General features: G+C 51.9%; 1 protein-coding gene across 1 annotated transcript in view; it reads left to right on the plus strand.

Moving 5' to 3' along the window:
- Positions 1 to 16,117, plus strand: part of Prkar1b (protein kinase cAMP-dependent type I regulatory subunit beta) — a 111,229-nt gene that overhangs the window by 83,079 nt on the left and 12,033 nt on the right. The window contains exons 6-7 of the mRNA XM_059248961.1: positions 3,278 to 3,379; positions 8,523 to 8,644. Coding sequence (XP_059104944.1) covers positions 3,278 to 3,379; positions 8,523 to 8,644 — 224 coding nt within the window. The remainder of the gene's footprint in view (positions 1 to 3,277; positions 3,380 to 8,522; positions 8,645 to 16,117) is intronic.

Raw genomic sequence — 16,117 nt, forward strand, 5'->3', positions numbered from 1 at the left:
GGCACAGGGTGTGTCATTTCCCCAATCCAGGATGAGGATGGGAGGTTGACCACACAGTACGGAACATAGCAGTGACTCTGTGGACACAGCTTCTGTCCCCACAGAGTAAGGAGAGTGCAGTATGGCATGCTGGGCGAGCTCATGCTTGTAATCCTGGCACTTGGGGGGGCTGAGTTAGAATCACAGGTTCTAGCTCAGCCTGGACTTCAGAGTGAGTTCCAGAGTAGTATGGGCTACAGAATGAAACTATACTTCAACAAAGGAAAGAACAGAAGCTGGGTGTGACATTGCACACCTTCCATCCCAGCATCCAGGAAGCAGAGGCAGGCAGGTCTCTGTTAGCAGCCAGCATGATCTACATAGAGAGCTCGAGGATAGCTGTTTCAGCCCCCAACTTATTGGATAGGAACCAAGCCATTACCTTCTTTGGGCCTCTGTTTCCAATCCAGTAGATATAACAACAGTCTCTCATAACTGCGGGGGGCACGTTAACAGCTGTGCCAGAGGCAATGTCTTGATGATGCCTCATGCCACCTTCTGGGAAGAGAGTGCTCCTGGAGTGGCTGTGGTGCAGGGAGCTGGTGCCTGTCAGTACCTAGCTGCAGAGTGACTCATTCCATTTCTGATGATTAGGGTCTTGTCTCAGGTTGATGCCCCCCCCCCCCCCCCCCCCCCGTGTCAGGAAAGACCCTTCTGAGCTGAGGTGTTGACAGCTTTGTCTGAGCAGTGGTTTGATGTCACAGAGGGAAAAGGAGGGCCCGGGTTAGAGACAGCAGCCAGATCATGAATCCGGAGATCTGATGGAGAATCTGAGACCTTGTAGAAGGTATGATTGTTCCAAGAGCATGGACAGTGACAGGCTGCCTCTGCCTGGAAAGACAGTCTGCTGACCCTTCTCCAAGAGCTCTTCTCCAGGTTACTCGTAAGATTCACACCATCATCTTCACTGTCACAGTCACTAACACCACCATCAGCATCATTATCACCATCCTGATTACCACCACCACCACCACCACCACCACCACCACCACCACCACCACAACCATCACCACCACCACCACCACCACCATCACCAATGCCATCATTATTATCACCACCACCATCATCATCATCACCACCATTATCACCATCACCATCATCATCACCAATGCCATTATTATCACCACCATCACCACCACCACCACCACCATCATCACCAATGCCATCATTATCATCACCATCATCACCACCACCACCCTCATCACCATCATCATCATCATCAATGCCATCATCATCATCATCATCACTAATGCCATCATTATCATCACCACCATCACCACCACCACCACCACCATCATCATCATCACCACCATCACCACCACCATCATCACCATCATCATCAATGCTATCATCATCGTCATCATCACTAATGCCATCATTATCATCACCACCATCACTACCACCATTGTGACTATCAATAGCATCATTACCACCACCATCATCATCATCATCATCATCATCATCATCATTATCATTATTGTCAAAACCGTTCTCATCACCACTATTGTCAAAACCATCCTCATCACCACCATCATCACTGTTATCAATACTATCATCATCATCATCATCATCACCATCATCATCACTGTCAACAACACTATCACCACCATCACATCATAAGGAGCAACGACAACTTAAGAAATACTGAATCTCCATCCTTATAACAAAGGATTCAAAAATCTGATTTCCCCAGGACTAGTGACATGAAAAGTACACCCAGATTTACCCTTCTTCCCTTGCATTGAAGTATCCGTCCCCTCAGAAACATAGCCTGGCCGAGTGAGGCCCTAGGAGGGAATGGGGTGGGGGGAGACGTAGCCCTACACCTTCAACCCCATTGTTAATGTGAGGCTCAAGTGGTTCCCACAGTAGTCTCCTATTCTTTCTGAAAGTAGGAAGCTCCTGTCGGCCCCCTAGTCTCTGTTCTGAGCGCTGAGAGCTCATGAGGTGAGCCAGGAGTGTGAGCGCCTTGAGGCAAGCTAGGGAGACCCACGGTCTGACTCTGTGGAAACTGTGGTGTGCCCTGGAGGCTCAAGGGCCCTTCCTCCTCACTTCACTGCTGCTCACATTTTTGTCATAGCTTTCTAGGGACTGGCATTGACTGCCACGTGCCTCCAGTCCAGTCCTTCTCCTGAGAGTTCTTTTTTCCCTCAGCAGGACTACACTGTCTGACTTTGGCTCATGACTCTGAGTTCGGATCCATGGGCTGCCCCCACACCCCATGTGGAAGGCGCTTCTGCTGCAATCCTTGCTTCCTGTGTGATGGAGCCACCTGCAGTGAGCCAAGTTGATGGGGACATGAACATCCTTTACACCCGACTAAACCTGCTGCCACAGAGCAGAGCCACAGAGCAGTGCTTGTCCCTGTTAGTGGGTGATGTCAAGAGAGGAGCAGGATGTGTGGCTCTGCCTTACTCTTAACACCTGAAGCTTCCGCTCTGAGCGTGCAATGCAATGGTCCCTCCATTTCTGCTCCCTGCCCCGCTCTTAGGACTGCTGCCGATTGTGCTGATGTGCTCAGAGCTTAGTGTCAGGTCCCATGAGGAACGTCTGTATTACAAATGCCACCCCGTGTGAGGTCTGAGAGTGCCAGTCTCTTTGGCGAGGCTGAGCCCTGGCCCTCTAAAGACGTGCTTTAGGGAGAGCCTCAGGCATTTGCAAGCCTCTGTGTGTCAGTTCTGTCTCTCATGTCTGATCCATCTCTCCTTCCCGGACATCTTCCCGAGCTACATCTTAGTGAGCAGACAGTAGGAGGGCTGCAGTACCAGAGATTGGTAATGACCTCAGGAATAAGAGAGTGTCATCTCATCAATGGCCAGGCAGGGGGCATGAGTCTCCCTCACCATTGCTCTTGACATCTGAGGTAGCTGGGAGGCCCACTCAGTGGCTAGACGTCCTGACAACCTGTCCAGAAACCTCAAGGCTTTATAACGGTGCATCTCAGTGGGGGCATACTTGTAATCCAAGTCAGGGTGCCGGAGGCAGGAGGATTACAGGTTAGAGTCTTGCCTGGGAAGAGCAGGGCAGGCATAGCTGTGTTTGCCTTTGGAAACTTTAAACCTCATGGTCTCGTTCACTGGGGTGGCTTGCACGTAGTTGGAGCCACTGGAGTTCCTGCTGGTGGTGCTGGAAGCTGTTTCAGAAGACACAGGAGGTGAAGAGCAGACGTGCTTAACGGGTTTCCTCTGAAGAGATGAGTCACTGAGAGAAATCTGCAAGTGTTGAAAGACCAACTGAGACTGGAGACCCCACCTTCTCTTTCTGCTTTTTCTTTCACAGGGCAGCACGCTGAGGAAACGCAAGATGTATGAGGAATTCCTCAGCAAAGTCTCCATCCTAGGTCAGTGGTTCTGCTGCCCGTAGCCTCTCTGCAGCCTCCTGTGAGCGCCTGCAACCAGCCCACATCTGCCTCTCCCCGTGCGGCTGACAGGTCATCTCTGATTAGCATTATGCAGGTTTGGGACATGCATGCTCACATGCACACACGGACACGTGTGCGTGGCTCCCACAGGAGTGGCAGTACATGCTCATATACACACATACCACACACCTGCACTCATACACTTGCACACATGCACACGTACACACAGATACATAGGCGCAAATATGGCATGCCTTCATATGTGTTCACCTTCATTTGTATACACACATTTGTGGCACACATTCATAGTACACACCTTCATGCTGCATATGCACACACACATTGCATGTTCCTATATGCACACATTCACGGTGCACTTTTATACAGGTGCGTATACATACCCTGCTACCTGTGAGCACGGATGTCATCCTCTCAGTGATTCTATCCTTCCCAAACCGTGTCTGCCTTTGCTGCCACCATCCCAGGTCCGAGATTCTGAGCTGAAAGCTGGCTCTTTGTTCTCGGGGCTGGAGTCTTGCACTAAGTGTCTCTCCCCTCCCTTTTGGCTCACCTTGAGCATGGCTCCTAGGTGACATCACTGCCCTTCCAAGGCCACCTTTATGTTCCATCCCCGTGGCCTGTGGAGACTTGTGGGTTGTATGCGCATCCTGGGCTCATGGGCACAGTTGAGTAGCTCAGAGATCTTAGGAGAAGATGGGGGGTAATCTGGTCCTGACTACGAGGGAGGGCTCTGCTTGGCGCCTGTCCCTCTCAGTGCGTCTTAGACACAGAGGCTCTTCATACCCTTTGTCCTATGGCTGTGTGAAGGGGCCTCCCCTTTCTGCCCTTGAAGAACCGCTGTAGTCCTCATTTATTCATTGTGGTGGGACACATGTAATACAGAAAAGGCCATTTCCAGTACTGTAAGGAGCTTGGCTCAGAGAAACAAGCCCAGCTGCAGGGTGTGCAGGCCATCACCATTTACCTAGAACCCATTCTTTGCCCCAGCAGAAATTTATCCCCACAGGCAGCCACTTGCCACTCCCCTCACCCCCTCAGGTAGGCCACTGCACAGGCCCTCCCCGGCCCTGCCTCTGCCTGTTATGTGCATGGTTTAAATGTTCAGAAATGCGTTTCATTTAAAACTCTGCGGCCAAATACTGGCTGTCTCCCTTACAGTTATTTCAGTTTTTACCCAAGACTTACGGTGTTAGGAGATAACGCTTGTTTTCCAACCTTGGAATATTGCACACTTTAAATGCTATTGGGGGAAAAACTCTATCCTTAAAAACATATAGTGGGGAGAGAGGTGCTGCCGCTGAAGCCCAAGCCATGTATGTATTAGGCAAGCACTTTATTATTGAACCCTGCCCCTCACTGGGGGATTCTAGGCAGGTGCTCTACCACTGAGCCACACCCCAGCCTCTCACTGGGGGATTCTAGGCAGGTGCTCTACCACTGAGCCACACCCCAGCCCCTCACTGGGGGATTCTAGGCAGGTGCTCTACCACTGAGCCACATCCCAGCCCCTCACTGGGGGATTCTAGGCAGGGGCTCTACCACTGAGCCACACCCCAGCCTCTCACTGGGGGATTCTAGGCAGGTGCTCTACCACTGAGTCACACCCCAGCCTCTCACTGGGGGATTCTAGGCAGGTGCTCTACCACTGAGCCACACCCCAGCCCCTCACTGGGGATTTGAGGCAGGTGCTCTACCACTGAGCCACACCCCAGCCCCTCACTGGGGGATTCTAGTCAGGTGCTCTACCACTGAGCCACACCCCAGCCCCTCACTGGGGGATTCTAGGCAGGTGCTCTACCACTGAGCCACACCACTCATCTATAGGTGAGCATCATAACTGCAGCCTCTATTGTACACAGTGTTTCACATCTACATTCCCTTTCTACATCTGTTTCTTCTTGACACAGACTATAATTTTGCTCAAAAATGACCTTATTTCACAATGGACAATATGCATTGCTTCATTGCTGTGAAGAGATACCATGACTATGATGACTCTTATAAAAAGAAGCATTTAGTTGGGGCTTGCTTACAGTTTCAGAGGTTTGGACCATGATACTCATGGTAGGTAATATGGTGGCATGCAGGCAGACATGGCCGCAGTGAGTTCCACATCTGGATCTGAAGGCAGCAGGAAGAGAGAGACACTGGGCCTGGTTTGGACTTATGAAACCCCAAAACCCACCCCCAGTGACACACTTCCTCTAATAAGGCCACAACCCCAATCCCTTTCAAGTAGTGCCACTCCCTAATTACCAAGCATTCAAATCTATGAGCCTATAGTGGCCATTCCAGTTCAAGCCACTACACAGCCCAAGCTGGCCTTGAACTCACTGCATAGTCAAGGCTGGCACTGAAGTTCTCTGATCCTCTGCCTCCATTTCCCAAGTGCTGAGATTACAGGCATGAGCTAATATACCTGGTCAGACCATTTTAAAAGAAAGCTGGCAGTGAGCCCCATGTGGCAGTGTAAGTCTGCAAGCCTAGTACTCAGAAAGCTGAGGCAGGAGGATTATAAAAGTTCTAAAGTCAGTCTAGGCTGCATTGTGAGGTGTGTCTCGATAAATGAGAGGGGAGGGGAGAAGGTGAGGGGAGAGAGGAAAAGACAAAAAAGGGAAGCGGGCACACTACTGTCGCCAGAGTGACTCACTGCCCACACTGCGCAGCAGGGTTCCCTGTGGCCTGTGGTTCATGGGAAACATGGCCCTTCTGCAGCGTGCGGGCATGGGCAGGGGATTTAGGGGCGAGATATTTCCCTGCTAACCTAGATCTAAAATGAGTGCCTTTTGAAATTTTTATTTTTAGCAGCTGGCCTACATATGTGGTGTCTAAGCGTAGGCCAAAAAGGTTTCTTTCACTGCGAGGGGGCGGGGAGGGGGGATACAGTTAAAAAGGTACCATGATTTTCTCACAGAAAACTCACACATTACTATGTTTTTTTTTTCCTATTGGGGGGCTGGAGATGGGCAGTGTCGGGGACTGCAAAGTGTGAGCAAGGCAGCAGGTGCCTGCTGAGTTTCTAAGCATTTAAAGATAAACTCAGCAGCAGAGTTAAGTATTTTTTTTTTCCCAATGTAGTGGTAGGTGTGCCCTTTCTGAGTATCACAATATCAGTGCTGGTCATGATGGCTCAAGCTGAGGCAGGAGGATTGCTGTGAGGCTGCCCAGGGCTACTGAGGGTGCTCTAGTTTAATTTCTGTTGCTGTGATGAAAAAAAAAAAAAACACCCTGACAAGAAGCAACGTGTGGGGAGAAAGTTTTCTAGGGTAGAGCGTCTCATGGAGAAGTCCCAGCGGCAGGAAGTTTAGACAGCTGGGCACATCACATCCATAGCAAAGGCAGAGAGAGAATGCATGCATGCATGCATGCTTAGTGTTCAGCTGGCCTTCTCTACTTACACAGTCCAAGACCCTAAACTAGGGAATGGTGCCTCCCACTTTCAGGCTGGGTCTTCCCACATCTATTAAGGACTTTAGACAATCCTCCACAGACATGTCCATGGTCCAGCCTGACCTGGACCATCCCTCACTGAGACTTTCTTCCCAGATGATTTCTCATTATTTAAATTGACAATTGAAACTAACCATCACACAGTGAGTTCACGCCCAGCCTGGAATATTGAGTGAGGCCTTGTCTCAAAAACAAACAGGAATCTGGGGAGATCGATCAGCAGTTAAAATGATTGCTGTGTAAGCATGAAGACTAGAGTTTGGCACCCAGCACCCACATAAATGCTGGGTGGGTGTGGGAGCCTGCCTGTAATGCAAGTCTCTGAGGGGTAGAGATGGAATCCCAGAGCAAGCTGACGAGCAAGAGACTAGTCATATCAGTGAGCTCTGCGTTTGATTAAGAGACTCTGCCTCAATAAATAATGTGAAAGAGCGATGGAGGGCAATTCCTGGCATCAACCTTGGACTGCTACGTGTATGTGCACCTACACAGACAGGCAACACACACACACACACACACACACACACAGAGAGAGAGAGAGAGAGAGAGAGAGAGAGAGAGAGAGAGAGAGAGAGAGAGAGAGAGAGAGAGAGAGAAGAGAATAAAAAGACATACATACAAAACATTTGCTACATCACCTCAGCTCCCAGTCCTTGCCCTGTTTTGAGGGTGATGCTGCTGAGTGGGACATCCTGCTTGTGTTGCCGAGTTGTCCAAAATATTCAGTAGTTGTGGAACCGGGCTGTGATTCCATTGTTTGCAAAAAATACACTCAGTCCTACTCTTTTGGAAAGTAATTTCTCCTTAAGTGAATATTGACTTGATTTTCAGTATCTGCTGTTTACATTATGGAGTCAGTGAAGACTATTTTCAACCTGCATTTCCTATGAAAAAAGGAAATAGGAATCAAATGTATATTACATTATTATTATTATTATTATTATTATTATTAATTATTTATTGAGGATGCAACCCAGGACCTGGAACATGCTAGGCAAGTACTCTACCACTAAGACACACCCCCAGCCCCTCACTGGGGGATTCTAGGCAAGTGATCTACCACTAAGACACACCCCCAGCCCCTCACTGGGGCATTCTAGGCAGGTGCTCTACAATTGAGTCACACTCCCCAGCCCCTCACTGGGGGATTATAAGCAGGTGCTCTATCACTGAGCCACACCCCAGCCCCTCACTGGGGGACTCTAGGCAGGTGCTCTACCATTGAGCCACACTCCAGCCCCTCACTGGGGGAATCTAGGCAGGGGCTCTACAGCTGAGTTCCATGTTCAGACTTCTTTTTACTTATTTTACTAAGTTGTGTAGATTGCCCCTGAACTCACTCTCTATCCTAGGTGTGCCTTGAATGTAAACTCCTGCCTCAGCCTTTTGAGTAGCTGGGTCGCGGACCTGTGCTACCACAATCCGCTTACAGGGTACATCATGGATGGAACCTAATGGTGAGAGGTACCAGGTCCTGAGTTGAAGGATTCAGTCTGGCATTTGAGCATTCTGTGGTTTCTGCTGCAGCCTTGACTCTGAGGAGCATCATCTCAGATCACCATCGGGGATCTGAGAACTAGGCCTTCTAAGGGTGCATTCAAGGATCCCATGTTGTGGGGTGTGGCCTGTGACCCCTTGTGTCCTCCTGCAGAGTCCCTGGAGAAGTGGGAACGCCTGACTGTAGCTGATGCCCTGGAGCCTGTGCAGTTTGAAGATGGAGAGAAAATCGTTGTCCAGGGGGAACCTGGGGACGACTTCTACATCATCACAGAGGTGAGTCCTATGCAGACCGTCGGTGCCACGGGGCAGTGCCTGAGTGGAAGCCAGCACTGCTTTGCCTTGCTCTCTACTCCCCTCAGCACCACCTCCACCTCGCCACCCCAACCTCCATCTCCTCCTGCAGCTATCCACATGGGAGAGTCGGGGCGATAGCCTCACACCCCTGCCACTCCCTGGGTTGTCTGTTGTTGAGATAAAAAGAGTGTCTCCTTTAAAATGATGGCAGGTGTGATGGCATTGCATCACACACACACTCACACACACACACACACACACACACACCTGTGAAATGGGGAAATGGAGTAAGATGGGTGGATGGAGTCCACCTCAGAGCCTCGGTTTTGATGCATACAATATTGTACGCATTGGGGAAATTATGTTTCACGGACACTGGGTCTCCCTGTAGGCAGATCTTCAGCCTTCCGTTACTGTGTAGGAAGAGAAAGGTTTACTCTGGCTTTCTCAGGGATTCCAATCCTGAGTCTTTTGGCTCCGCTGAGTTTGGGCTGGTGAGGCTGTGCCGGTGACAGGATTTCATGGTGGGGCAGAGCTGTTAACTTTATGGGGGAGAAACAAGGCTGGGGCCCCAATATCATCTTCAAGGACTTTACTTCATTGACCTCCCAATAAATCTCGACTCCTAACGTTCCCACCGCCTCCAACAGCACCGTCAGGTGTTGTAAAGGAATCCTTCCCTCAGGTCCTTTCGCCTGGCATTTTGTCATAGTGTGGGAAATTCATGGATGTCAGAGGCACTGGGAACTGTCTTCTCTGGATAAGACACGGGGCAGTTTGGACAAGGGCCTATAAGCTCAGGGAGCTCACAGGTACAGTGTGGGGACTTGCCCCTTCCCTGGCCCTGCAGTGGGCCGTACTGGCTGAATGAATGCAGGCCTGCATGAATGGGTATCGGCCTCCACCTCAGGTCATGCTGGGAATAATCCTCCTGATGCCTTCCTTGCCTTCAGGGAAGGAGCCTCATTCTGAGATGTTTCTTTCAAAAGAAAAGAGGAGGAGGGCCAGTGAGATGGCCCAGCAGGTAGACACTTGCTGAGGACCTGAGTCCTCAGCGCACACACACACACACACACACACACACACACACACACACACACACATGAGCACATGTATGCACACATGCCCACACCCATACACACTATATATATGCACACGTGCACACACATGCATGCACAAACACATGTACTCGCACACACATACAAATACATAAATATAGTAAAAAAAATGTAAAGAGGAGAGAAGAACCATGAGAAAAGCAAATGACGGTTCTGGTCAAGACTAGAATGAGGCCGATCCCTCCACCCCAGCACCTCAATCCCCAAGATTCAGGCCTGTGTAGAGGCCAAAGCCAGAGCCTGTACACTATTACGTGTGTGTGTGTGTGTGTGTGTGTGTGTGTGTGTGTGTGTGTGTGTGTGTTGGGGTTGGCTTCACACAGACCCAGGGCCCAAGAGGCCACCCCTGACCATTTTAGAAAGAAAGATGCAGTCATGTCAGGGACATCTACCTGACACATCACCCAGCAGAACGCGCTTAGTTTTCAATCTCTAAGAGTGGCGGCTGGCCACAGAGGGAGCTGTGCAGAACTCCCAGCATGCCTGCATTGAGGGCGGCTGCCCCTAGCCTACCCCCAGTGTTGTCTCCTGTCCCCCCATAGTTCTGAAGGTCCTCTCTTCTGAATCTTTCTGTTTGGTCATGACTGTGGCCTCAGTGTGATGCTGTTCCAAGTGTCTATCGGAGCCTGTCCTGTGGTTGAGAAGTGGAGGTGTGCTGTGTGTAATGGTATACTTGGGAGACTGAGGCAGGAGGATTGGGGGTTCTAGGCCAACCTGGGCCACGGTGGAGTGACTTTGTCTCAATGAGAAAAAAAAAGGGTGTACGTGGGGGAATAAGAGTGTCAGGAGGGAAGTCCAGTGCCCCTCTTGTCTCTGTCCCCAGTTCTGGGCTTACAGGGATCTGCTACTACACCTGACGTTTTATGGGATGCTGGGATCAGACTCAGGCCCTCAGGCGTGCACGGTGAACCCTTGGCTCACCGGGCTGTTTTCCCCATCCTCTCTTTGGCTTTCTGAGACAGAGTCTCAGTCTATAAACCAGTTTGCCTTACCCCTCTCTGCTTTGTGTTTTGTGTGTCCCTCCCCTCCCTTCATGTCTCTCTGGTGAAGGTGTGAGATTTGACCTCAGGGTGCCCCTGATCTTCCAGAAGGTTCTGCTGTTTGAGGATGGCCGGTTACCTTGGGGGAATCTCAGGCAGCGGGCCTGGGCTGGGACCAGCTTCTCTAGAAGTCCCCAGTGTCCTCACTGCAGAAAGGTTTCCAAGAAGGCTGCTGCTTCCCAGGGTGGCCTCAACATCAATCAGCCTCCTTCCCCCTTCATTGACTGGAGAGGAGGGAGAGGGTGGGCCTCGTTCACATGAACAGCGTATTGTCTAGGCCTCTGAGATGTAACCCAACCCCAGGGGAAGGTATAGTTTTCGTAACCTTATAAAATGTGTTTGAAGTGGTCTCCTTGGCAACGTGGCTTTCTTTCCCCCCCTTCTTCCTCTGTGATCAACTGAATCTGGCAAGTCAACCCACAGACCCCAGGTCCACGGGAATCAGAGACGCTTAGAACCAGAACGTGCCGTGGGGGGACTGCGCAGCTCATTCACATGGCTTGGGGGAGGCTGCGGCCACATCTAAGCCAGATGTGCATTGAGAGGGTCAAAGCCAACCCTCTCGGGGTGTGGGCAGGCGCACCCAGCTGCTGTGTCTGAGCTCGAGAAGGCTCCTGTTTCCCTCACTCCTGGCCTGCCCCCCACCCCGCCCCACCCCTCTGCCTCACAGCCTCATTCTGCAGTTGTCACATTTCCCTAGTGTGGATTTCCTGAAGTTGTTTTGTAAACTGTGTCCTTGTGACGCCGCTGTAGTCCTGGGATACCTGGATGCTGCGAAGCCCACATCTCTATATCCCTGTCCTCCGTCCCCGATTGACTGTGGAGGGGGGAAGGCGCATCTCCACCTGTCCCCGACCCTCAGAGCTCTGAGAGCTACAAGATGTCACACTGGCAGATGAAGGAGTTAGATGGCCCGTTTTTTTGTGCCCTATAGGGGTCTCTGCAGGGCGGAGCCCTCCTCCGAGGCCATATAGCTCGTTTCTCATTGCTATATTCACACCAGCTGTCCCTGAGCTGAATAGGGAAGCTTGCCAGCCAGCCTCTCAGACACCTGATCCTCAGAGCATCTAGAAAACACTCAGCAGACAGGGCAGGAGCTGGGTGTGCCTCCTGCAGACACACCCACTGGTGGGAGCCAGGCACCTAGGACACAAAGGTGTGGAAGGCACCAGTGGGGTGGTGCAGCCCCAGTACACCCCCCACCCCCACCCCGCTTTTCTGAGCTCACTCTCTACAGTGCTACCCTCCTGCCTCGCTCCTCTGTGTGCGGCCCAGGGTGGGCCACCTTGGGCCAGGAACCCTTGAGATGGGACGGAGCCTTTGCTGGGTCTGGACCTGTGTTTGGCAGGACACAGACTCTGGCTGGCCTCCCAGTGGGGGGTACTGTGGGCCTGGGCCGGGCCTGCCAGGACCTGGAGGCACGGGTGACCTCATCTGGATCCAAGGTCTCCCACAGCTCTCCAGGAAAACCCAAGAGGAGTTGGGCAGGAGCTGGGTGGGAGAAGTGAGTTCTCAGCAGCTCAGATTGCAGACCCGCATTCCACAATTTAAGCTGCTACCCCCACCCCATTCCTGCGCCCTGAGCGTCCAGGGAAGCAGCTGGACCAGGAAGGATGGCTTCCCATAAAATCCCAAGACCGAAATTGGGCAGCATGGGAGGTGTTGCCATGGGAACACTGGATTGGATTTATCTCCTCGCTTAGCAAATTAATTTTATGAATGTCCACAGTGTTGAAGCGACTGTAAAACAACACATCTCTCAGCTGCCCCCAAGGCCTGGGAACACAGCCCTAACATCAGAGTGCTTGCCTCCAAGCTGGGGCATAGAGGGCACCTTTGCAGACCTGCAGGAAGAAGGCCAGACATACACTGCACCCAGGCGCCCCTGAGGGACATGTTTGCTCTGCTCAGGGTCATTGAGTCTGGACCTGTGCCGGCCCTACTATACGCCAGGCACTGTGGCTCCACGGAGTGTATTTACGCCTCAAACTCAGTCCTTACTCATTGTCGCCGCTGTTCTCATGGCTCTTTGAACAGTTTTTTTTTTTTTTTTTTTTTTTTGCTTTTTGTTTCTTTTTGTTTTTTTTGAGACGGGGTTTCACTGTGTGGTTTTGGTGCCTGTCCTGGATCTCGCTCTGTAGCCCAGGCTGGCCTCGAACTCACAGAGATCTACCTGCTTCTGCCTCCCGAGTGCTGGGATTAAAGGCGGGCGCCGCTGCTACTGCTGCTGCTGCTGCCGCCGCCGCCGCCGCCGCCGCCGCCGCCGCCACCACCACCACCACCTCCTGGTTTGAACAGTTTTTAATGTCATCCTGTTGGTTCCTATGCTCCTCTCTTTGGGAGTAGTGCCTGGAGGTTTGGGGCCTGCAGGAGCTGTGTGGAGCCAATGCTTCAGATATTTCTCTGGCGTCGGCTCTGTTGGCTGTAGGTGTGGCAAGCACCTGGCACCCCTTGTGAGAGGGTTTTTAAGGGAGGCAGACACTGTAGAAGGACACAGGGGAAGGACATTTGGAAAGGACATCGTATGCCTGTAGCCCAGGACATCTCAGAGATACCGACAGTGACTAGATTTGGGGAGTGAGGGTCTCAGGTCCGTGGTCTGGAGTGTGGAACTGGCTGGGGAGAGGGACTACAGGGGATTCTGGGGCGGGGGCAGTTGTTGGAGCCCTGCTAGCCAGGGCCTTTCAGGTCGTTTTATTCTGGGGTCAAGGTGGCCATTAGAGTGTGTGATACTTACCAAGAAATCACACGGGATTGTCTACGTAGAATAAATTGAACAAGGGATCAGGGCAGAAGCAAGGCAGGCAGAATGGTGAGAAGTTGTCTCCAGGTGACAGATGGTCTATTGTCATGAGAAAAAGCCACCAGCGGATGAGGAAGGGGAGGGCAGGCAGGGGATTGGGGTGTTGAAGTTCAAGTAGAAGTTTTTAAGGTAGGAAAGGTGTCTTATGGACAGCACAAGCATAAGAACAGGTAGCAGTTGTGTTGGGGCGTCTGATACTGGACCACATGATAGAGAGGCTGCACAGAGGGCCCCTGGCAAAGATGCTCAGTGATCGCTCGCTCTGGTGTTGGATGTCCGTGTTGCTGAGCATGTCGGCATGGGAGCCCACGAGGTTGGAAGTGTGTGTTGTAGGACTGCATTGTTGGGCACATGTACCATGCACATATATGTTGCGTGTGACCATGGTGCATGTTGCCTGGGTGACCTAAACTCCTCTCCGGAGTCAACAGGGGGCATCCAGTGCCTTAGGATCCCAGGCCAAGGTCACAGCTCCCAAGGGGCCTCCTGACCAGCCATCTGAAACCTAAAGGCCTTATGTTTGTCCCTGTCTTAGGAGACACGCTGGGTGTGGGTGTCAGCTAGCCGTTCTGCCCTCACCTGGCCTGGGCTGGGGGAACATCCATCCTTGGTGGAGACACAGCTCTGTTCTCCCTGCCTTAGGGCCAGGTAGGTGGGGCCTCCTCAACCCCCAACCCAGGGAAATCGCAATGCCCTGGGTGGGGGTTTGGGAGGCACAGTTGGCAACACTGTGAATTTGCCCTGGGGGGTGGGCTGGAAGGAACTTCCAAGAGCCAAGCATGGCTCAGAACTTGTCTGTGCCTGTTGATTCCAAGGTGTGGGGGCTTTCTCAGGGGTGGGGGCATTGCTCTTACCCCGTGTGTCTGGCACTGGGTGATCTCATTCACCAGTGTTTTCCAGCTTGTTGGCTGGAGCCACTGTGATGAGCTGTCAGGATTCCCAGGGACGTCTGGCTTCACCATGCCTGGACCTCTTAGTAATCATGAGTGCCTACTGCTCAGACCCCACCCAGTGGGCCAGGGAAGCTCCTAAGAGCATAGCCCACCAAGAGGGTCATGGAGGACCACGGACACTGATCCATCATCTTCCTCATGGGAAGTTAGAATGGTCACTTTGAGTCATCAGGGCTCGGTGTTGCCTTTAGCTTGGTGTGGAAGAAATCCTCCTAGGGCTTGTTTGCCACAGCTCCATCCTGGCTTCGTCACGGCTACATTTTCCTAGCGGCTGGGATGTCGGGTGCTACAGCTCATAGGGGAGGGATCAAGGGAACCTCCTCTCTGGCTGAGATGGCCATACCACACTGGCTGACGGTAGACAAGCTGACCCTCCAAACACACGCTGTTGTTTGGTTCTGGGGAATTCCTGTGGGACTCAGAGGCTCTGCAGTAGGCTGTGCTCTAAGAGTGAGACCCTGTCTCGAAGCAAAAACTAACAGGAGGGCTAGGAATGTGCTCGTGTGGCGAAGTGCTTGCCTAGCACGCACGAAGCTCTGGGTTCTGTCCTTATCACCACATAAACCGGCTGTGAGGGCACATGCCTGTAATCCTAGCGCTTTAGAGGCGCAGGCGGGAGGATTAAAAGTTCAAGGCCATTCCTGGCTGCATATCCAGTTTGAGGCAAGCCTCGGCTACACGAGACCTTGTCTCAAAGAAGAAGAAGAAGAAGAAAAAACAACATGTACAACATTCCTTCCCAAACCAGTATCAAAGGCATATTGTTCCCATTCCTTCAACTTCTCCAGAGACCCAGCAGCCCCCACATCCCAGGCCTCCATTGCAGACCTTGGAATCCCATTTCCAATCATCCTTGCCCTGCCAGTCACGTGTGTCCCCAGTGAGACAGATGTGGAATGTATCTGCTGGCTTCCATGGTCTGGGATTACCCCGCTGAGACTCCTGGTTCCATGGAGGCGCCTTCAACACTGTGCAGGAGCAATTCCTATGAGGACAGATGTTTTGCTGGGAAACCCAAACAGATGCACAGGCCAGTCTGGATAAGTCAGTCGTCTGTGGAGCCTTGAACCACTGTATCCCATGGCTGTCCACACAGCCCTTCAGTGCCTCTGCTGCCCTCCATACAGGCCTTGTGCCACCAGGAAGCAGGACTGGGCTGGGCTCCTATCTTGGGAAACTACCCACGAGAGCACAGTGCAGGAGTGAACAGTGGGCCTGCCGAGGAGACTCCCAAACACTGGCCATGGCTCGTCCACAGCCCTGATGCTGTCTGGAACTCAGCTCAAGGGCTTCTGACGAAGAACGGTTGTTGAGAGCAGAGTGTGCTTTCCTCGCCTCCAGAAATGGGCTGGGTCCAGTCAGGGCAGAGACAGCAGGAGTTGAGGGGTTACCCAGCATGGTGGAGATGTGGAGGAGGCCAGGGTAGGATTCTGAGGGCATGGGCAAGACCATGGGTGGGGTAAACTGAGGCTGGTCACATAGAGTTAGAATTACAGTGATTAAAATACAAATCACAGGAAGTTTACATTTTAAACATA

The sequence above is a fragment of the Peromyscus eremicus genome, chromosome 23 (genome assembly GCF_949786415.1).
Source record: "Peromyscus eremicus chromosome 23, PerEre_H2_v1, whole genome shotgun sequence".
NCBI lineage: Eukaryota > Metazoa > Chordata > Mammalia > Rodentia > Cricetidae > Peromyscus > Peromyscus eremicus.